The following is a 21,469-nucleotide window of genomic DNA, read 5'->3' on the forward strand; positions in this document are numbered from 1 at the left end:
TCATTTTGTAGCTTGCAAACCATTTGAGGCCACAATGAAGCGGTCTGATTTGGGAATTAAAATGTCCACTGACGATGACACTAACAGCGTCTTGGCAACACGACGGCTAAATTGCGTTACATGGAGCCTCCGGCTTGTCGAGAAGCAAACGTGCCTACAGAGGTAAAAAGTTTCCTGGGCAGCCATGACCAGGGGATTACAAAGTTTTGCAAACCCTATCAAGGCGATTGAACCAAGTATGATTTATTCTGAAATGTGTATTCTGTAAGCCTGGCATTTGCTTGCTGTTAAATACATACAGATCGTTCACGCAATCCATTGTGATCCACACAATCACAGAGAATAAGCACCAAGCTTCCAGTCCTTTGGCATATGCCGTACAAATGCAACTAGACTAGTACAAATAAGCTACAGCTGCAATAAAGCTACATTGGAACCTCATCAAATGTCATTTCAGAAACCAGAAGGACACCATATTGAGAGAAAGAGGTAGTGGATGATGGATGACTAGTAGAAAAAAAAGAATGCTTTTCCGTCGTAATAAGCTCAAAAACAAATTGGAGGGTGGTTCATTTTTTCTTATGCACACCATTAGCGAGACCGTCTGTATAGTCCAGAACGTTATCAGGTGATGATATCGATCCAAGACATCACGCTGACAAGCATGCATGCATGCATATGCTTGGCATGAAGGAAAAGGAGGAAGTCCACTTTGTGGTTTTTCTTCCCAGTCAAAAGTCATTGTTTTCATTATCATTTCTTCATGACAACATGATTGGTACTTGTCGTTATCGTTGTCATGTCACGCTTGCCTGATATGGCGATGCCGCAGGCTTCTCAAGGCTAACAATCCGCCAAAGCAGATTTATTGTGAACAGAATTGGGAGATCCGATAAAGTTTTGCAACCTCATTTCATTTTTCGAGTCTCACCAGTCATTGTGGAAATGGATGAAGATGAAACCCCGGTGTGAGCGGAGCAGGTCAACCGACGAGCAGAAAAACAAAATTCCATCCAAGGGAACAGACCCGATGCAGAATAAGGGGTGGCGAGCTTTTAAGGATGTTGTTTGGTTAGCGGATAAAGGCCTTCTCCGCACAAAATGCAAACAACAACAACATCAACAATAAGAATGTTAGCTTTATATAGTGGCCGCTCCATTTGATAAAATGGGTCATTTTTTTCTTCCCTCTCTTTGTTCGGAATTCGCTTGCCAGTTTGTGTGTTATATCTCCCAATTTTTTTTTTTTTGGATTTTTTCGGCTCTTGTCCTGTTATACATCATATGCTGCTCGGAGCATCGTCCAGCGGTCCACAATGCACTGATTCAAAAAATGAACACGTCGTGACTCGGTCGTTTTCCAGCCATCAATTGCAAGATGTACAAGAAGAAATAGTGCGTCCTTTACCTTCGGTCCTTATAGGTAGATAACGTGAAAGCAGAGAAACCCAAAATGCATCTTTTTTGACTCGCTTTTTGCATCCTTCGAAATTTCAAGATTTTATGGCAATGACGTTGTGCGATTTGGTGCCAAAGAGACCGCAGCGACGTGCATCGCATGCAGATACGAGTACCGCATTAAACGAGCCGTTCATTCCAGAACTGGTGTATTTTATCCAAAAAATTACATTCCAATCGAATACCAATTGTCGGACGGCGCTGGTGGCATTGATCTATCTCGACCGTGCCAAAGCGGCCATGCCTCCCCGAGCTGTGGGCGATCGCGATGCATGCCATCGTCTATTTCTGGCGGCGTTACTTTTGGCATCCAAATTCTTGCGCGATACGGCGTGGCAACGGTTCTCATTCACGCAAGTAGCCACGGTGCCTTCGACGTGGTCTCATTACTATTCGTTTCATTACCGTGGCAGCCATCCTCCACTCAAGGGACCATTGACAAACGGACAACTGTGCGTAATGTGTCACGGTCTTTACTCCTTGGACGATATCAACCAACTGGAACGCGCCTTTTTAAAATTGATTCAATATCAACTATGGGTAGATGACACTCACGTCAATGCTTTTCTTGTTCAACATCGTGTAGATTTGTCTCTGTAAAATAGCCATGAGAGCATGAATTCCCATTTACATATATCTTAACATTATCGCCTCCATTCACTGTATACCCAATAGTTTCATCATCCTACTACAATACATTGCTTTGTACAACCACTCCTTTTTCTGTTCGTTACCATTTTTGACGATGCGATTTTGAATGTTGCCACGTATTTCGTTTTGGCGAACACTGAACGATTTGCGATGAAATTGACGAATAGAAGTCCGCCACCAATGACCGCGTCATAATCCCGCAAGTATTTCTCTGGTGCCTAGTTCTTTTTTTTTTCTTGTTGCATTCCCACTCTTTATTCAGTTCATCAACTCATCATGGTCCGTGTTGCTGGCATCAGCTTCCTCGCTACTTTGTTTGCTCTCGGTGTTCAAGCATTGAAAGAGCCTCCGAAGGGTTTGCAAATCGGTTAGGTTTCTAAACCCGCTGTCAACGCGGCAACGTGTTTTGTCCTTGATTTCTTTCTTCTAACAGTAGTCTTTTTCACATTTTGTAGGTATCAAGAAGAGAATTCCCGACGAGGAATGTACTAAGCGTTCTCATGACGGGTAGAATAACAAAGCTTGCTGTGATGCAGAAGAATGTTCAATTCACTAAAACAAACTGCCGTGCGGATTTTCTAGTGATATGTTAACGATGCATTATACGGGCACGTTGTTCGATACGGGCGAGAAGTTTGACAGCAGTCTTGACCGAAACCAACCCTTCGAATTCACTTTGGGAACCGGTCGAGTGATTCAAGGCTGGGAACAAGGTCTTAAAAAGTGAGTTGCATGGAATGGATGATCCCGTTGGAACACGGGTCACTAAAGCATCCTCTTTGTTTCAATTGTACAGTATGTGTATTGGAGAAAAGAGACGATTGGTGATTCCTCCCCATTTGGGTTACGGAGATCGAGGTGCCGGTAGTGCCATTCCTGGTGGCGCCACCCTCGTGTTTGACGTGGAACTTGTCAACATCAAGGAAGGCACTCGACCTTATGACTATGCACAGAACAAACAACAACAGCTGCAGGAGAAAATAGCCAACTATTTTGAGTAAGGATATGAATGCCCCAACTGGTCTCTATGTTTTCGTATTCAATTGAACTCTCTTGTAGTTTGTCCTCGCCCTTATTCTTGTACTCTACGGGCGGCCTCTTGGCTTTGTTGGTTCTCTGTTACTGGTTGACCAACAAAGGTTCATCCGAAGAGACCAAGGAAGTCAAAGTGACTGAAACCAAATCTGAAGGTGAAAAGGTCAAAAAGGCCGACTAACAGATCTCGGCCTCTCGCACTTTTTTTTTATGTACAGCAAAAAAGAAAACGCAGCACATACAAGACGGGATGCTCAACATAATAAAAAGCTAGTATGAATTGGGCTTGTAACTTTGAAAGGATTGCGTAGTATTTATTGCAAATGATGAAAATAATTGTGGATTGCATAAACGAAGAATGAACAACAGCGAATTGGAGGGTGAAATAGATTTTGTTGAAAGGAAAGTAGGTTTTTTTTTTTTGCATACGGGCTCACTGTTTACCAGAAAGTTTGTCACCCACATGTTTGGCACCTTGCTTCATGGATTCGCCCGTCTGGCCTATCAAGGAGCCTTGTTCGGCGTTGTGCGTTGTACCAGATTTCTTGGTGTCATAGTCGCCCGCTTTGAATAAACCGGATCCCGTATCACTGGGATTCTTGGTGTCTTTGCTGCTGTCTCTCGAAAAAGGGTTCTTTGTTTGACCAATATCCATTTTGTTAAAAGAAAAGAGGGTGTTTAAGAAAACAGACAAGGAACTTTGACAGTTCTTTTTTATGTTTTTATTATTCCTTGTGTTTTGAATTTTTTCTTGAACATGATGTCATGCGTTATCATGCAACACGGGAGAAAATTGATGCATTTGCTCATTTTCATTCCGTAACATGCTGAGTATGAATTTACAGGATGACAGCGCGCAAATGAGGGCTTTTCACCTTTTTTTTTTGGGGGGGGGGAAAGGGGGCGATCAGAAAGGCGACGGTGTCATTCGCAAGTAAGGCTTGATGACCTTGACACCCTTTGGAAATAAAGTGTGGGCTTCTTCCGTCGATACACTGGGATGAATAATGACATCATCCCCCTTTTGCCAATTGCCCGGGGTGGTGATACGGTATTGGTCTCCCAGCTGCAACGAATCGATCACACGTAAAATTTCATCGAAATTACGACCTGTTGATGCAGGATAGGTCATGATAAGCCGGATCGTCTTTTTGGGATCAATGATGAAAACAGACCGAATTGTAAACGGAACTCCCTGCTGATCTTTATTCGTCGCATCCTACGAAATTCCAAGCCATATCCCGCATTATAACTATTCATCCTCGCTCATTCTGCTTTTTTATCTTTTTACCTGATAGTCCAACATGTCATAAAGAACCGATACCTTTCGGTCGGCATCGGCAATGATGGGAAAACTCAACTTGACGTGACTAATTTCGTTAATGTCTCGAATCCACTGTTCATGTTCAGCGAGACCGTTGGCTGAAAGTCCAATGACCTTGACGTGACGCTGGGCGAATTCATCCTCCAATGCTGCCACTAGTCCTAATTCAGTGGTACAAACAGGTGCTGCGCAAGAAACCATTTTTTAAGTATGCGTGTTGAAATGAAAAACACTCTTTTTTTTTCACTGCAGTCTTACTGAAATCAGCAGGGTGCGAAAACAAGATACCCCAGCTGTCACCAAGAAAGTCGTGGAAGCGGATAGGCCCTTGGGTGGTATCCGCTTCAAAATCTATGCGACCAGCAAAAATGAATATAAAAAGTAATCACCACAATCCAAAATGACAATTTTAACGCACCAGGAGCGATGGAACCAAGTCTCAGTGTCATGGCAAGCAAGAACAATGGAAACAAAATGAAAAGCTTTTCACCAAATGAGCCAAGTGGACCAAAAGTGAACCAAGAAAAATTTATCGTCAGCCACTCCCCCCACCTGTGCTTGGTTTCTTTTTTTTTTATAGTTTATTTTGATCGAATTGCACTCATGGCCACCCACACCACTGCATTATTATTGGCAAGGTTGAAAGCGTGGAAAGAATCAGCGGTGGGCAGTACACTTTGTTTGGATCTGCGATCGGCCTCGGAATACAAAAAGAACCACTTGGCTCCATCCACGAATATTCCGTGGCCGCAATTATCATTGCGCTGTGCTGAATTACCACCAAAGCGTACGCCATTTGCCGTGGTTGAACCTTTGGAAACTCAAGGATGCAGCTCATGGTTACAGGAACAAGGATGGCAGTGCCCGTGGGTCTTTTGGGAAGGCGACTGTTCAGCCGGTTTCTGGACAGCCGCACGACAAGCTGGCTGGGCCAGCGACGCCAACGATACCCCCTCTGATTTGCCGAAACCATGGCTTCTTTTCAGGCCTTGTCCTTTCCTTGCTCAACATATTGATCGCATCGAGCGAGATCTCGGATCCCACCATTCCGCATTGGCATGTCTCGACATTGGTTGCGGTTCCGGTCGTGATGCGGCCTGGCTCTTATCCCGACCGATCGGATCATGGCGAGTGACCGCGGTGGATTCCTTAAAACACGCTTTGCAACGAACCGAGGCGTTGACGACGCATTTGGGAGTGCGTGATCGATTGGACCACGTGGTGCATGCCAAAATTATGGCAGATGGCGCATGGAAATCGATCGACACTGATAAGCCAGCTATGCCCGCCATCCTGACGCAGCAAGACAAGGAAACCGAACCCTGTCACGATACCAAGCAACATCAGTTTTTGAAAAAGAAGGCCACTTTTTCTCCCGGTATTCCTACATCTGAATTCTTTGGTCAGCTGTCATCCTCCTCCTCCTTCTCGCCGTCGTCTCGGACAGCTACCTCCGGCTATGCCAAGTATGATCTTATCTTGACCATTCGGTTTCTGGTCCGATCGCTGTTACCCCAGTTACCGGATCTACTGAATATCGGTGGGTTCCTGGTGATCTCGCATTTTGTAGATGATGGTTCCGAGTATGATCAGCCTCGTAAAGATCATCGATTGGCCGTAGGCGAACTCAGCTCGTTATATGGTTCCATGGCTCATATGGAAGTGGTCATGGATGTCATTGAAACCATTGAGGACGGAAGGCCCGTGAACTCGGTGATAATTCGAAAGACACGAGAAAAGATAGATGACTAATTCAAAAAAATTTCTATAACTTATTTGTGTGGGGGAGTTTGCTTTTTTTTTTCCAATGGTGAGTGGTTTACTTTTCATCTATTAGTGGATTGCTGTTTGCGGTAGTGCTTGTTCTTTCTCTTTTCTTCTTTTATGGTGATTCTCACGGGGTGGAATTTGGATAGATAAAAAAAAATACCCCTCAAACTCCGGAACGATAATTGTCTTACCAAACTTTAAGACAAGGCCCCCGTTCGGCCTCCGATTGGCCCTTCACATAAAGGGCGTAGCAACGCGACTGTCTTAAGTTTTTCCACTTCAATCCCCCTTTCTTTCATTTCTGACTTGATTGGTCAAAAAACAGTCTAATATTGCTCGTCACATGATTGGTTTTGCCCGGTGCATAAGATGGATCTTGCTTCTCAGCTCGTTCACTACCTTCTTCCACTTTCTTCATCCTAAATTTCTATCCAACATGTCTGCCCGTAAGCTTTGTATGATTCCTGGTAAGTTGTGAGAGAAGAGCGTAAAATGAGATCATATCACGTAAAAGAGAGAGGTTGCCATGATACTGACGGTCGTGATATTATTTGATATTATTCAGGCCCCATTGAATTCCATGAGGATGTCTTGGCCGCTATGGGAACTCCTGCCACCTCCCACGTCGACCCCAACTTCATCCCCATTCTCGGTGAGAGCATCGAAATGGTCCGCAAGGTCATCCTCTCCGAAGTTGCTCAGCCTTTCATCACCTCCGGCTCCGGTACCCTCGGTTGGGACATGATGGTCAACTTGATCGAACAAGGTGATGAAGTCTTGTTGCTCAACACCGGTTACTTTGGTGAGAACTTGGCTGACTGGTAAGTTATCAACGAAAAACTTTCTTTTCCTCTTATTATTATTTTTTTTTTTTATCTACCCGCCCTTGGTTGTAAACTGTTTTCGATCGTTTGGGCGGGGAGTATAAAAAAAATATATTGCGAGGACCTATTTTTTTTTCACTGATGACGTGAGTTGGTTTCTTATCGGTTATTTAATTTTCTTTTTTAGTTTGACCACCTATGGTGCCAAGGTCACTCAGCTCCGTGCTCCCGCTGGCAGCCGCCCCTCTGCTGATGAATTGAAGGCTGCTTTGGCCGAGAAGAAGTACAAGATGGTCACTGTCACCCACGTTGACACCTCGTAAGTAATACTTTCTATATTTGGCAATCATCTATAATTTTATACTTTAATTGGTTTTACCGTGCCCAATTTTTTTTTTGGGTGATGGGCGGACTCTGTGAACGAATATTTTTTGGGGAAGAGGAAGGGAAGACAAAGGACACAAACGGATCGGTGGATGAAAGAGTAAAGGGCAGGCTGTGTGCATGATTCAACTAACTCATCATTTTTCTTTCTTAGCACTGGTGTTCTCTCTGACATCAAGAAGGTTGCCGAGATTGTCAAGGCTACTTCTCCCGAAACCTTGGTCGTTGTTGATGGTGTGTGCTCCGTCGGTTCTGAGGAAATCCGTTTCGATGAATGGAACTTGGACATCGTCATCACCGGTTCTCAGAAGGGTTTGGGTGTTCCCCCCGGTCTTTCCATTGTCATTGCTTCCCCCTATGCCATCAAGGTCTTCCAGGAAAGAAAGACCCCCATCCCCGCCTACTACTCCAACTGGAACAAGTGGCTTCCTGGTAAGTAAAAATCAGAATCCCATCCGAGCCTTCGGAGATACAGAAGAGATACATAGGAATCGGATGGATTCGAGTGAAAAAAAAATCATGGGAGGAAACGGTAGATTAATCGGACTGTGTTGTATTTTTTCTAGTCATGCAAGCTTATGAAGCTCGCAAGCCCGCTTACTTTGCCACCCCCGCTGTTCAGCTTGTCTATGCTCTCCACGCTTCTTTGAAGAAGATCACCAGCGAACCCATGCAGGTCCGTTTCGACAAGCACCGTCAGGTCGCTTCCGACTTCCGCAAGACTGTCAAGGACCTTGGTTTGAAGCAGGTTGCTCAGTGCGAGGAATGCTCTGCCAACGGTATGACTGCCATCTGGTTGCCTGAAGGTGTTGAAGTTGCCAAGTTGGTTCCTGCTCTTGCCAACAAGGGTGTCCAGATTGCCGGTGGTATCTTGAAGGACATTGCCACCAAGTACTTCCGTATTGGTCACATGGGTATCTCCGTCATGGAAGATGAACGTCAGCACATCCCCAAGGTCGTCGATGCTTTGACCTCCTCCTTGACCGAACTCGGCTACAAGTCCGCCTGAATTCCTGCACGCGCGCGTCTTTAAACCTCCTATATCTCCTGTTATAAACATATAAAATCATTTGACTTTTTTGAACGAAGCATGGCTCTGGAGCATGTTTGTGGAAGAAACATCCAAACAATAAAATATAAAATCCCTTTTTTCGAGATAGAAATGTAAAAAAATACTCATCGTCTTGTTTGGTCCCCCTTTTTTTTTGTTTATTCCGTGTGATGATCTTCAATTTGTCTTTTCATTTTAAGAGGGGAAAAAAGGAAAGAAGATCTACACGTTCGTATGTCCCCTGGCAAGTGTTGAAGTGATTCACCTGTTTTTTCCTTATATTTTGACACTGCACATGGATGAATATGGGAATTTTTATCGTATGCGTCGCACAACCAGTTCTTTGAAAGCTCAAAAATAGTCAGTCACCGCACGCTCAAATTTACGGCCTCTTTATAATCCGCTCTTTGATCATAGCGTAACAGGGCTTTCTTTTAACTACTTTTTTTTTTTTTAATTTAACCATAAGAAATTGTGTATTGCTCAAGCTGTAATCAAGCTGGCCATCAGCATAGGACTCACCGTAGCTGTCCGTTGAATCCCAGAAACGGTATAACTGAAGACGTGGGAACGAGTGAAGCCAGTACATCCGATGTTGCTCAGATAGCAACCGTCTACGGCTCCAGCTGTCAACAACCAGGACACAGGGCCGTCGGACACATCCTAATTTGTCCTCACAAGGCCAGTCAGAAAACTTCTGGGGAATGGTCTCCTACTGCAAAATGCATCAGACGTATTCCACACGCTGAAAAAAAACGGCGCAATTGCAGCTATCCAACGTACAGGCAAACGGCTGTGCTTCCTGCTCGTCATAAACTGGGGCCAATGGGGATCATTTTGCCAAGCTTTGATGTCGGATAGATGAAAAGAACATCAAGGAGTGTCTTTTTCTTTCAATAATGAGTGTTTCTAACGAATTATCAACAAAATGTCCAACTATATCTTTCATGTACACTTTCATGCTTCTCGGCCCACCCCCGCCGCCCCCTTCAAGGAAAATGATGGAATCAAGAAAAAGTCCTCTGGGACAACGCACTTTCCCCGTTTTGGCCGATCCGACGGAAAACGTTTTCCTCGTCAGCTTTTAATCCATCTTGCCTTATCTTTTTGTAATAAAGCATGCATTTGCTGGAGTCGAGATAGAAAATATATAATAGAGCGACTCATGACAATAATGAAGATGCAAGGCTACCTCAGAACCGTTCCAAGGTTGTCGGTAGTTCGTTCAGAGGTCTTGCCAACCAATGGAAGAAAGAAATAATAGAGGCGAACAACATGGATTTAATAAATAAGTCGTACAAGTTTTATCTGTAAAAAAATGTATGAAAAAGTTAGGAAAAATATTTATTCATTGCTTGACATTTAAGTCTATTGCTTTGGCAAAGTGTAATTTGGCCTTTTTTTTGCATTATTTCAAAAGTTCAAGGCATTGTTGAAAAGTTCAACTGGCGATAAAAGCCGTCACAAACCTGTTTTGAAATTTTTCAAAATCATCCACCGAACAAGAATGCTGTGCAAGGACGTCCGTCACCTCAAAGAGCTGAGTCGGTTGTGCCATCTGTTTTTTTTTTTGCGCATTTTTTCCCATTCTCGATCGCATTACTTGCACTTGCTTACCATTGACTAGGTATATGAACCTACTGAAACCCGTATTATAGTTGGATTCTTGACACTAATATCCCCTACGCAACGCGACTTTTTTTTTTTCTGCATCTGTCTTATTGCCGTGTCGTTTCATTCTTTATCTGTAGAACATGGATTCGCCAGCTGACGAAAAGACTGCTAGCCCACAGGAACAACATCAGACGCCGCAGGCAGGCCATGATATTCCTGACGATAAAAAAGTGGAAAAACGACCGCGATCCGACGACGATGCAGCGGCAGACATGCATGCGGCTGAAAAGCAGCAAAAACCATCCAACGATGCATCACATCCATCGGCTCCAGCACCGCCCAAAACGGAATCGAGGAAACCGCAATACGAATTGAAATATTCTCTTGTAGGCCATCGCATGTCAGTATCAAGCGTCAAGTTTTCACCCGACGGCAAATGGCTGGCAAGTTGCTGTGAGTAGCATGGAGCATTTCCATCATGGACCCGTTGAATTTGCTGACTGGCTTGTTTTGTAGCGGCTGACAAGACAATTAAAATTTGGCACGCGCTGGACGGTAAATACGAAGCGACACTGGAAGGGCATTCACAAGGTATTTCCGATGTCGCGTGGGCATCGGATTCGCAGAGTTTATGCTCTGCATCGGATGACAAGACGATTCGCATATGGAGCTTAAGCACCGTAAGTTGTCCTCAGTGCATTTATAACCGTGTTCACTGTGACTCAGGGTTTTTTTGGCATGCGATCAGAGAGAAACCGTCAAAATCTTGAGAGGTCATTCCAATTATGTGTTCTGCGTGAATTACAACCCGCAGTCCAATCTAATTGTCTCTGGTTCCTTTGATGAAAGTATCAAAATCTGGGATGTCAAAAAAGGTGAGACTTAAAGTCCCTTGGGGATCTTTTTGCATGAATCGACTAACCCAGTCTACTTTGCAGGAAAATGCATGAAGACCCTGCCAGCACATTCAGATCCAGTATCAGCTGTCCATTTCAACCGAGACGGAACAATGATCGTTTCTTGTAGTCATGACGGTTTGATGTAAGAATGAAGGAAAAATTGACAATGGCAACCCGGTTACCATGATTTCACACTGATCAACGGGCATTCTCATTTTTCAGTCGTATCTGGGATACTGCAAGTGGGCAATGTTTGAAAACATTGGTTGACGATGATAATCCACCTGTGTATGTAATTTCATTTATTGAGATGGGCGTGGAGTGAGGTTTTTGCAAATAGTGGGGATGGCTAATGACGCGTGGTTTCCAGTTCTTTTGTCAAATTCTCGCCCAACGGCAAATACATTCTCGCATCCACACTCGACAACACCCTTCGACTGTGGAATTATCATACTGGCAAATGTTTAAAAACGTATCGAGGTCATGAGAACAACAAGTATTGTATTTTTGCAAGCTTTAGTGTCACCGGTGGCAAATGGATTGTCAGTGGCAGCGAAGATCATTGCATCTATATTTGGAATCTGCAAACCAAGGAAATTGTGCAGAAACTCGAAGGCCATTCTGGTAAGTGGACTGTCGCCAAAGTGCTGCCCAACCTCGTTGCATCGATTAGAAGATTAAGCCGTTGTTACAGATGTTGTACTTTGCATAGCTTGTCATCCTACCATGAATATTATTGCTTCCGGTTCCATCGACAAGGACAAATCCGTGAAACTGTGGTTTGACAAATCACAACCGGCAGCATAATAGGGCTTTGTTGGTTTTTTTTTTTCCTTTGTGTTCCTCTTTTTTTTTTGGTTTTCTACATACTACATCTTTGAATCCTTTTGTCACATCATATTGCTCCTTATTTGTCTGTTTTTTACGTTTTTTCTTATGAATAGACAAATCAACGAGTCGTCTACCTCTACTCTCAAATAAACCGTAAAAAAAAAGAATAAACTACAATAACGAAAGAAAAATAAGAGTTTTTTCGGATTGAAACAAACTCATCATGCACAGTATGGAGAATTTTGGAGTTTGGCTGTTGTGACAAGCTTATCGCATTGCGGGTTCTTTGGCAGGTTTGACGTTTTTCTTTGCGCTCTTCTTTCTTTTTTTCCACTGTCTATGCCGAACACCGCTTTTCGACGTTTTGCACGTCGTTCTTCTGTAAAAGATACGTTTGATCTGCTGTCGGGCATGCACGATGATAGCCACGATGCAGACAGTCATGTGTTTCAAGATCCTATTATTCCCAGACGACGTCGACCGTTGGCTCAACCCGTCAAAGTGACGTACTTGCAAGCCAAGAGAGAAAAGCGAAAACGAACGTTGGAAGAACAGAGAGCCGCCAGTGACAGTAGTAGTGAACAGGAAGGCTCGGACAAGAACCGAAAAGACGACGATGACGACGACGACTTTCAATCTTCATCGCGTCTTCGACGCCACCGAACATCCGCCAATGCGACTCCATCCAAACGATCCAAACGTAGTACGCGTGCCAAGAATGAGACTATCGCTTCACCACCTTCTCCCGTACCCAAGCTCAATTTACCTCGGAAATCGGCCCGCATGTCCACATCCCTTGCCGAGAAACAAGAACAAAAGAAGGAACTTGAGCGCAAACGAGAAGCTTTGGAGAAAACCGGATTTTCCTCCAAACAGGCTACTCACGCTAATGGAAGAAATCAAGGTACATTTATCAAGCCGAACAGCTGCATTTCCACCAAATCGCGTATATATAGGGTGGCGATGTGGGAGGAAAGGGATGTGGTAAAAACTTATCGTTTTTTTTTGTGCCAATGCTAGGGTTTGTGTGTCCTTTCTGTCACGAAGAACTTGGGCTACCACTGCCTTATAAAGTGGATCGAGCGCTGAATCTGATCAAAGCCAAAGACCGAGAATTTGCTAATCAATCTGCGATTGCAGCGGGGGAATCGGTCAACAACGCTTCGTTCCGTGCACGCCATATCCAATACAAAAGACCCGTGGATGATCGAGAAGAAGAGAGGTTTTGTCGATTGCATCGGATCGAGTTGAAGATAAAGCCACAGGGTCGACGGAAAGGTTACCCACTGCATATCGCCTTTGAAGATTTGGAAGAACGTATCCAAGGATTCCGTCAAGAGCTCATGGATGTCATCGCAGGTCGAGTCCACAGCTCTTATCGCGAAACCGCCCTCAAAGCTTACAAAGACCTTGGCACCAATAAAGCACGCAGTGTCATGGGTGTCATGGCAAGATTTGAAACGACCTTGGTAAGTTTTTGGCGCCCATGTTCCGGTGCTGCGCCACACACACACACATGCAACAACAGGCTGTATTAGCTTGAGCGAAAAGATCTGACACACGATTTTAATTTGCATTTTAGCCTGGGTATTACGGATCAAAAGGAGCGGCCATCATATTGGATATTCTGAATTCCATGTTTCTGCAAACCGGATTACTGGGGAAAGAACAAACCTCACCGCAGCTGCCCATGGAATATCTGCAACAGGTGCTCGTCCCTGAGGTCGGCTATCGACTCATTCGCCAAGATATTATTAACCATTCGAAGCATACCCCTCAAGATTTGACATCCGATGAAACCGAAATGAGCTTAGCCGAACGCGCCAAGATCATCATGAGCGAAAGTTCCGAATTTGGCAGTCTCATCCATCCCGGAGCCGACGATCAAGATGAAGTGCTTGATATCTCGGATGATTCACAAAACGAGGAGAAAGATACAAACAATATTGCCAATCATTCCGATGATGGTTCCCTTGATCCTAATGCGTCTGACCGTTCTGACGATCCTGACCATGAAAGTCAAACTGTCATTTCTTGCAGTGAAGACGAAGAAAAAGATTCAGAGGACGACAGCACCAACGATGAACGTACAGAGGATGATAACGCGTCCCCAAGCGAATTAGACAGACTTGAGAACATTCCTACTGTCGCACCGCCGCCAAACAAAAAACCATCGGTGCTTATCATATCCGACAGTTCATCCGACGACGAGCCCTGAAACCAAACCCCCACTCATTAATTGTACCATAAAACAAAGAAATACCATGATGCATTTATAAATAGTTACGCATGTTCATTATTAAAAAAGACAGTGAAATAGAAAAATTGCTGTGGTAAAAAACCCACCAACATAGAGATCTTATTGACAAATGACATGACGCATTTTCTGGCAAAGGAGGGTCAGTGTATCTTTTTGAGTATAAATTCTATCATGTTTCGTATTTAATGGTGTTCAACATTCTTGTGATGCTCTACAGGTATAAAACGTCAGTTTTTTGTGTTTCGTGGATCAACCCAATATTGGTTACGTACTCAAGTGGAAGTGGTAATCGATGCTGTAACCAATGACGAAGATACCAAACACTGCATGTAATAAAGGAGTAATGGAAGCATTGTCACCGTCAATGTAACGGGCTTTGTAACGAGCCCAGGGTCCCGAAGGCTTGGAAGCTTCCACAGTACCCTTTGGCAGTTTCTAACCAGTCGTGATCCATTAGTCAACTGGTTTGGTTCACATGTCGAAGCAAAAAAAAAGTGGGGTCCAATGACAAATTAACGTACCTTGTAGAAATCGACCAACTGGTTAATCTGAGCATCTTTGGCGGAACCGGTCAACTTGGTAGCGGCAGCTACATTGGGAGGAATGAGGGTCTTGGTGCTGTAAGCACGGCGGATAATAGCGTTCATTTTCCTTTTGTTCTGTTTGTTGGAGCAAAACAAAGGCACCACACACCGCACCAAACGCGGCCCAACTAGCCATGCGGAGTTTTGCTTGGGCCCCGTCAGAAAAAGTGCCGGAAGAAGAAATTTTGTCCATCCACTTGCCAAAAGCACTGTATTCATCAATTCATGAACAATATCATCATTTAGCTCTACTCTTCTTTTCTTTGTTTATTCAAAAAATGATGTTTTATGAAGAATTATTCTGCTAACCGTGCCACTAGATGGATTTTGAAAGAGTTACTGAAAAACAAGCTAATTTCCGGCCAGGGTAAAAAAAAAAAAAAAAAAAAAAAATTGTCGACGCTGATGCCTGGAAAATCTGTCAATCTGTCAACTCGGGGCACTAACAACGTTAATGCGGCGATCGCATCACACATTAAAAGCCTGCAAAAGATTAGCAAAAAAGATTAATTGTCCGTGCCGATTCACGCTATGTTCGTGACCTCCCAGCATATTATCAGTAGCACGAATTGGTGCACCACGGTAGCGAAATGCCAAGTGACTGAAAATGACGTGCTACTGAGATGGATACCGGTACTGATTGACACCCCTTCAATATACTGTTCACAAGTGGAGTATGCTAGCTGAAGCTCGATTATGACCTGTGTTTCCGAGCAGTCATGGTTGACAGAACGCTGGCCCACCACTGATTTTCGTTGCACATGCGCACACGCAGTATAATATACTTTGAAAAACTGGAAAATATCGCACAATTGGGCAAATTGTATCCATGTTCCATCTTGGGTGACTGCGCTATGAATGAGCTTTCTATGGCAACTTCTTTGACGACGCGACGACCGGTGTTTTATTTTTTTCCTTTCCACCAAACACTGAATCAGTATGCTTCCAACCTGCCGCGGTCTGCGTTATGCCGGTCGCCGTTTTATGACCACGGGTTCAGGTGAGTAGCATGCTGAGGCCCCTTTCCTTTGATGCTTATACTGACGGCTCGACAATTAGCGACGAGTGGCCACAAACTGTATCCGACGCACATTCCCATTTCCGGATTGCAACGCACGATCCTTGCCGCTGGATCGGCTGTCACAGCTTTAAGAAATCCACTTCGTGGCGGTAATTGTTGTTTCTTTTGGACTCATGGCATTACTAGGTGTACTGGAAAATGCTAATGACAAGGGTATATACAAAAAGATATGGTGGCTGCTTTGGGCGAAACTACAGGCTACTATTTCTTGAAACGCATGCGCGATCAGATGCTTCAATCCGATACAGGTCGACAAATTTTGCGTGAACGACCGGCTATCCATACATCATCCTTGAATTTCGACGAATTACGCGCGACATGTGCTCCCGGCACGTTCGGCTATGCTTACGTCTCGTGGCTTGACGCCGAAGGTGTGACACCTGATACACGTTGTCCTGTAAGTTTCCGAACTCGGACAAAGAAAGGTAAAAAAAGAGACTAATAATGAAGGGATTGTTCCAGGTTCATTTTGTGGACGACGAAGAGTTGGCCTATGTTATCAAGCGGTATCGAGAAATCCACGACTTTTTCCATACACTGACGGGATTGGGAGTCACGGTTGAAGAGGAGCTTGCTCTGAAGTGGTTTGAGTGGGTGCAAACAGGGTTACCCATGACCGCACTTTCTTCTCTTTTTGGCCCGTTGCAACTATCTTGGCATGAACGACGCCGTCTCTATGGCACTTTTGTCCCATGGGCACTCCAATGCGGCGCTTCTTGCACTCCGCTCATGAACGTCTACTTCGAGAAGCAGTTTCATACACCGCTGGGAGAACTTCGAAAATCCTTGGGCATCATTCCCGCTCCACCCTTACACTGACTTTATCTTGCAAATAAATAAACCCATTTAGAAACACATCAATCCTCGTCTCTATCCATTATTAACCGTGAATAATGATCTTTCTCATGGTACAAAACGTATATATGCACCATATTGGCCATTCAAACAGAAAAGATGATGTTTTAAAAAAAACCATATGGAAAGCGATTTTTTAATGCGAGAGAAATAAAAAGAAGAGAATACAACGACTATACAGAACTATACAGGATTTTACAATTTTTACAAGATTTGGAGTACATATAAACAGTAGATAAAAACAATGGAGAGTGGGATGAAAAGGAAAAGGGCAACAAGTCGGGAATGCAGTTGAACAATGGGCGTGGCAAGCAAGAGTTTCGGAAACGGGAGCGGCAAAATGCGCAAAGAAAAGGTTTTTAAATGCAGATATAGGATTTGTGTCTGAACGAACTGTGAGGTGCACAGATAGGTTTTCGGAAACGAATCGTTCGGGTCGTCTTGTCGTTGTTCGATCGTGGCGGGCCACTGAGCGGGGTCATCCACTGTTTCTTTGGCTTTTTGCCTTCTACTACTTGCACGGGCCAGTCATCGAGAGGCATCTCTGCCAAGGGTAACCGTTCGATTATTGTTGTATCCTCATTTTGCAAGCAAGCGACCGATGCCGCTTCATGTACGTATCGACGAGGTTTGTATTTACCGACGTCATATCGAATAGGCGTTTTTTGATGCTTGCGAGGCATCTCGTTTTCTTGACCTTCGTCGAGGTCTAAATCATAGTCGAAAATACGGTGCTTTGAACCGATCGTCGCAGTGGACACACCGTCGTCTTGCTCAGGACACTCTTGTTGGCTGTCATTGTCGGTGTCAGAAAGAGAGGCGTTGGGCGTTGTCTCCGGAGGATGTTCTCTGCCGTAATAATACTCAAACAGGCTTGGAGGCTGATCGGGTTCGTCTTCTGGATCCACATCCTTCAAGAGAAATTCCATGGAGCGATTATAAAGGTTATTCTAAGGTGTCCCAACCCCCCAAAAAAAGAACGGGTGTTGTCAGCATTCAACCGATGCAGTAAAAGGATCAGTGTAACCGAATCAGGAAAAAAAAAAAGCGGGCTTACCATGTCTGCGTGGTCGAAATAAACGACGTCGTCCTTGTAAACAACATTAACCACAGGGTCTTTATGATCATATTTAGCTTTGGCTATGCGTTCGGTCACCGTGAAGGCGGGTTTGCGATAGTTTCTGGGCGAACGAAGGTGGCGGTCGAAAGGGCGCTTGAATTCCGTTTTAGGTGTGCGGAACCATGGACTGTCATACGCGGAATGTCGTTGCGATTCCCAGACCGGAGTGGAATGGTCAGCGATGCTGTCATGCGCTGTCGGTGACGACATGGTCAAGTTAAACAGGCAAAGAACCGGAAAAAGTAAGTTGATAAAGTGTAAATGAAAATGAAAGAAATAAAGTAGGGTGGTTGGAAAAAAAAAGAAATTTAATTTGGGATCGTTACTCTCTCATATGCATTGGAACGAAATCTATCCAATCATTTCTCTTGGAACGGTTCCAAAATAGGAAAACGGCCAAAAAAAGGACAGCTTTACGCGTTTTTTTTTTTTAAAAAAAAAAAAATTTCGACCTATTTTCCAGCTTGCTGTTTCATCATCATGACTGACACAAACGCCATGAAAATGACTATGAAAAATGTCCCCTATGGGATTCGGTGGTTTAGCGTTATTACAGACAAGGTACCTGCATTGTACTTTATGGTGTAGACATTACGCTGGGACTGTAACATAACATGAGTGGACAGACTTGAACAAGCTTTTGGCTACATGACGTTTTGCCCATGAACCCCGTGATAGGCCTAAAATGTGCCTTAATTCGCAGGTTTATTTGACAGCTGTAGTTTGGTACAGTTGTATTTCACACTATCCACTTTTCATGCCAAAAACGGCCACTGGGGTTACCTGAGGTCTCGTTACTCTTGTGGGACGATGCCAAAGTTTATGCCAAAGTATCCATAGCATGTCCCTGAATGCTTATTTCTTCACAGAAACTCACCCTGGTGGAACTTTTTTTAATGATTTTAGTGACGGGTGGTGCTCGAGGCTTGAACATCTCGAGCAATGCATACTGTTGTCAGTGGAAATCCATGCAAATTCCTGACCAATGATCGCCTGTTTACAGTCTCGGACGAACTCCCGTCCACTCGCTGTTCGATGGTGAAAAGCGGGCATTGATTGTTGCCATTTTTGTAACTTGACGCGCTGTTTATTAAACCGCTATTAGAGTCTGTCGGCAATAAAAAAAATTTAAACATGATAACAAATATTCAGTCGAGACTGTAGACAGCCATGACAGGAAGAAGAAGAAGGTCAATGGAATAAAGTGGTGTGCGGGTTTTACATCATACTTGATTTGCACATGCATTGGTAGGATTTGCGATCCAACTTTTGACGTTTGTAACCCGACAAGGAAAAAGATGTAAGAAATCAAGAAACACGGGCATGACTACTATGCTACTTACTAATAGGATCCCTCGATACTGATCGAGTTGCCAATTGCAGGGTGAAAAAACAAGCGTTTACGATAAGGAAAACTTCGTCATTACATCAAAAGATTACGCACAAAAAGGTCTTGGTCAAGAATAAAGATGAGTTTAGATTGCGTCAATGGATTTAAAAAACTTTAAAACCTTACCAACATCGCTTGTCTTTGACCGCTATTAAGATGTGTCCTATTTTGCAACTCCGTGACCATCGGACCGTCCCGCCTGTTCCCGCCAAAAATGAAACTCGGTTCTAAAAATGGCTATCCCGTGCAAGTTCTTTTGACACATGAAGGGGATATCCTTTTCCCAATTACACCTAATAATAGGCACATACTTTCAAGTGTCTAAATCCGCACCGGATATTAGCTGTCACATCTAAGCACATTTTGGTTCGCGTTTTATATGCTGTGAAGCAAAAGATATGGTATTAATAATCTTCTAGGCTCACCAATGATAAGATAACAGCAATATGCATTGATTTCAGGGCCAATAGTCTGAATGGAGCATAATTCACGCCTTTAACCTTATTTCGACGTGCATACGTTCTTTGACAGTAGCAGACGATTCTACAAAAACTTTGATCATAAATTGCATTGAAACCGAACCCGATACGATGAGCTTATTACGAAATCTGTTACCAGTGACGGTTCGAAATGGTACATACACATTACATCAATTACCTATATGGTCATTTGTCTCTGACCATCACCAAAAAAAAAAGCACCATTAATTAATTCACACACTTTCAAGGTTATTCTGTCTGTATATTTTTCTTTATTTCCAAACATTTTATATTGTCTTTGTTTATCCGATGCAAATGATAGTTTAAAGGAAACGGCATCTGAAGTTGTTCATCTACTTTTCGATTGCCAATTGCAAGATAACCAACAAGAATGGTATCTATGGTATAAGGTTTTCCTTTATAGAAACCTTTGATGGGAAAGCATTTATTCTTAAGTTATAAGAAAAAGAGGACACTATGTGTCTAATATTTTTGAGTTAATTGACGATTATCAACTGTTTGTCGCTTGAATTTTGGTCCCTGAAAGTCATCCTCAGCCGTACTACGCCTTTCCATGTTACAGAAGAATCGATTATTTACGAGCAATCTCACGCAAAATAATCAGGCAACCTTGTGTATAATTCGTCTGAATAATAGTGACCGTGTATTGAGCACAGGAAAAAAAACCCCAAACCACGACATCAAGTCAGCTCGCAATCTTTAAGAAAATATACAATGATGAACCTGTACCTTGATCAAAAGGGACAACAACGATATGAAAGCAGCCACTCATGCAGTTGTTTCTATTTGACAGCAAAATGAAGTATTTAATCAGCTCTAGACACTGTATGGGGTGTAATAAATTCTTGTATAAAGTAAGATTCTATATTCCCAGAATGTGTCACCAACTACTATGCTACCTCTATCAAGATGGTTCGATGCATTGGTATCAATTATTTATTTACTTTATTTTCTCACAGGCACGACTCATACTGTGTTGGATTGGATTGGCCCATGTGTTGGCCGCATGTTGCTGAGTATAGTCATTCTCTTAAACGCCGCGCACAGATATTTCTGGTTGCACAAACGCATGGCCCTCCACGATTGATTTGCTCTTCAGCAGCAATCACAAAAAAAAAAGGTAAAAAAAAAAAGAAAAAAAAAAGAAACTGTCGATCAATAGCTGAGTAAAGAGATGAGCATGCTGTATAGGAGGATTTTAATTACTGTAATTCTGAATAAAGAAAACTTAATTTAAAAGGATGAACAATATCAATACAAAAGGAATGGACAGTTGAAGGAATGGTGTGGATTTGGTATAATGAGTGTTGTTGAAGGAAACAAAAAGATATAAGTATTTGCGTATTTTTTTCATAGGGTGACAAGGAGTGTTTTGAATGATCAATTGACCGATTAGTTGGATTCGGTAGATGGACGTCGTACTTCTGGACAGTAGTCTTCGTGAACAAAGATGGAGGTGTCGACCCCACAATGGGCACAGAATGTAGTATAGCCATAGCTGGTTCGAGATCGGCTAGGACCACAGGAGGATTTTTCATAGCAGACGAGAGATTCTTTGGAATAATACATGATGATATATGTTGACTTGGAAGTTTGGCTTTGGATGAGAGATCAGTGAATATGTAAAGAAGAGAGTTTTTGGGATGCGTAAAAGAAGTAGTCTGATTATGTAAAAAGCTAGAGAATTTTGGTGTCCCCACTTCCGTCCGTTGGCTGTCACTTTATATATAGGGGTGGCGTTCCGTGACTTTGTGTCACCTGCCTTTTTTGGAATTGAAACATGGCTTCCACACCATTTGCACCAATCAAAACCTCGCAGGATCTTTTCCGGACAACTT

The 21,469-nt window shown here is 43.4% G+C and overlaps 12 protein-coding genes across 12 annotated transcripts; 8 read left to right on the forward strand and 4 right to left on the reverse strand.

Moving 5' to 3' along the window:
• The first annotated feature begins 1,193 nt into the window (after positions 1 to 1,193).
• BYT42DRAFT_267032 (uncharacterized protein) lies at positions 1,194 to 2,170 on the forward strand. The gene is made up of 2 exons (XM_051562781.1): positions 1,194 to 1,423; positions 1,499 to 2,170. The coding sequence occupies exons 1-2, from the start codon at positions 1,285 to 1,287 to the stop codon at positions 2,056 to 2,058; spliced, it is 699 nt and encodes a 232-aa protein (XP_051425276.1). The 5' UTR covers positions 1,194 to 1,284; the 3' UTR covers positions 2,059 to 2,170.
• An 82-nt stretch (positions 2,171 to 2,252) lies between these two features.
• On the forward strand, positions 2,253 to 3,431 carry BYT42DRAFT_563015 (uncharacterized protein). The gene is made up of 5 exons (XM_051567539.1): positions 2,253 to 2,476; positions 2,565 to 2,616; positions 2,692 to 2,832; positions 2,906 to 3,106; positions 3,169 to 3,431. The coding sequence occupies exons 1-5, from the start codon at positions 2,386 to 2,388 to the stop codon at positions 3,323 to 3,325; spliced, it is 642 nt and encodes a 213-aa protein (XP_051425277.1). The 5' UTR covers positions 2,253 to 2,385; the 3' UTR covers positions 3,326 to 3,431.
• On the reverse strand, positions 3,432 to 3,834 carry BYT42DRAFT_563018 (uncharacterized protein). Its single transcript, XM_051567540.1, has one exon. It carries the CDS (start codon positions 3,797 to 3,799, stop codon positions 3,578 to 3,580), a length of 222 nt encoding a protein of 73 aa, XP_051425278.1. The 5' UTR covers positions 3,800 to 3,834; the 3' UTR covers positions 3,432 to 3,577.
• Positions 3,835 to 4,999, reverse strand: BYT42DRAFT_563022 (thioredoxin-like protein). Its single transcript, XM_051567541.1, has 4 exons — positions 4,887 to 4,999; positions 4,727 to 4,819; positions 4,436 to 4,653; positions 3,835 to 4,363 (listed from the first exon to the last, which is right to left on the reverse strand). Exons 1-4 carry the CDS (start codon positions 4,915 to 4,917, stop codon positions 4,052 to 4,054), a joined length of 654 nt encoding a protein of 217 aa, XP_051425279.1. The 5' UTR covers positions 4,918 to 4,999; the 3' UTR covers positions 3,835 to 4,051.
• Positions 5,000 to 5,071: 72 nt separating this feature from the next.
• Positions 5,072 to 6,220, forward strand: BYT42DRAFT_612282 (uncharacterized protein; the record flags this gene model as incomplete). The annotated part of the gene is made up of 1 exon (XM_051571611.1): positions 5,072 to 6,220. One exon carries the CDS (start codon positions 5,072 to 5,074, stop codon positions 6,218 to 6,220), a length of 1,149 nt encoding a protein of 382 aa, XP_051425280.1.
• A 454-nt stretch (positions 6,221 to 6,674) lies between these two features.
• On the forward strand, positions 6,675 to 8,455 carry BYT42DRAFT_592773 (pyridoxal phosphate-dependent transferase; the record flags this gene model as incomplete). Its single annotated transcript, XM_051570644.1, has 5 exons — positions 6,675 to 6,705; positions 6,804 to 7,059; positions 7,250 to 7,381; positions 7,601 to 7,878; positions 8,013 to 8,455. The coding sequence occupies 5 exons, from the start codon at positions 6,675 to 6,677 to the stop codon at positions 8,453 to 8,455; spliced, it is 1,140 nt and encodes a 379-aa protein (XP_051425281.1).
• Positions 8,456 to 10,021: 1,566 nt separating this feature from the next.
• On the forward strand, positions 10,022 to 12,026 carry BYT42DRAFT_563032 (protein will die slowly). Its single transcript, XM_051567542.1, has 8 exons — positions 10,022 to 10,124; positions 10,249 to 10,564; positions 10,628 to 10,791; positions 10,860 to 10,986; positions 11,050 to 11,152; positions 11,233 to 11,298; positions 11,381 to 11,634; positions 11,705 to 12,026. Exons 2-8 carry the CDS (start codon positions 10,252 to 10,254, stop codon positions 11,815 to 11,817), a joined length of 1,140 nt encoding a protein of 379 aa, XP_051425282.1. The 5' UTR covers positions 10,022 to 10,124; positions 10,249 to 10,251; the 3' UTR covers positions 11,818 to 12,026.
• Positions 12,027 to 12,050: 24 nt separating this feature from the next.
• Positions 12,051 to 13,350, forward strand: BYT42DRAFT_267260 (uncharacterized protein). Its single transcript, XM_051562783.1, has one exon. It carries the CDS (start codon positions 12,181 to 12,183, stop codon positions 12,859 to 12,861), a length of 681 nt encoding a protein of 226 aa, XP_051425283.1. The 5' UTR covers positions 12,051 to 12,180; the 3' UTR covers positions 12,862 to 13,350.
• Positions 12,855 to 14,059, forward strand: BYT42DRAFT_492567 (uncharacterized protein; the record flags this gene model as incomplete). Its single annotated transcript, XM_051564161.1, has 2 exons — positions 12,855 to 13,310; positions 13,424 to 14,059. The coding sequence occupies 2 exons, from the start codon at positions 12,855 to 12,857 to the stop codon at positions 14,057 to 14,059; spliced, it is 1,092 nt and encodes a 363-aa protein (XP_051425284.1).
• A 67-nt stretch (positions 14,060 to 14,126) lies between these two features.
• Positions 14,127 to 14,880, reverse strand: BYT42DRAFT_563036 (mitochondrial F1-F0 ATP synthase subunit F of fungi-domain-containing protein). The gene is made up of 3 exons (XM_051567543.1): positions 14,623 to 14,880; positions 14,374 to 14,536; positions 14,127 to 14,312 (listed from the first exon to the last, which is right to left on the reverse strand). The coding sequence occupies exons 1-3, from the start codon at positions 14,746 to 14,748 to the stop codon at positions 14,284 to 14,286; spliced, it is 318 nt and encodes a 105-aa protein (XP_051425285.1). The 5' UTR covers positions 14,749 to 14,880; the 3' UTR covers positions 14,127 to 14,283.
• An 836-nt stretch (positions 14,881 to 15,716) lies between these two features.
• On the forward strand, positions 15,717 to 16,585 carry BYT42DRAFT_492504 (ubiquinone biosynthesis protein Coq4; the record flags this gene model as incomplete). The annotated part of the gene is made up of 3 exons (XM_051564153.1): positions 15,717 to 15,855; positions 15,934 to 16,163; positions 16,229 to 16,585. The coding sequence occupies 3 exons, from the start codon at positions 15,717 to 15,719 to the stop codon at positions 16,583 to 16,585; spliced, it is 726 nt and encodes a 241-aa protein (XP_051425286.1).
• Positions 16,586 to 16,980: 395 nt separating this feature from the next.
• Positions 16,981 to 17,951, reverse strand: BYT42DRAFT_544481 (uncharacterized protein; the record flags this gene model as incomplete). Its single annotated transcript, XM_051565760.1, has 2 exons — positions 16,981 to 17,571; positions 17,679 to 17,951. The coding sequence occupies 2 exons, from the start codon at positions 17,949 to 17,951 to the stop codon at positions 16,981 to 16,983; spliced, it is 864 nt and encodes a 287-aa protein (XP_051425287.1).
• Between the last annotated feature and the right edge of the window lie 3,518 nt (positions 17,952 to 21,469).

This window comes from Radiomyces spectabilis, assembly GCF_025331425.1.
Source record: "Radiomyces spectabilis strain NRRL 2753 chromosome Unknown BYT42scaffold_4, whole genome shotgun sequence".
Classification (NCBI taxonomy): Eukaryota; Fungi; Mucoromycota; class Mucoromycetes; order Mucorales; family Radiomycetaceae; genus Radiomyces; species Radiomyces spectabilis.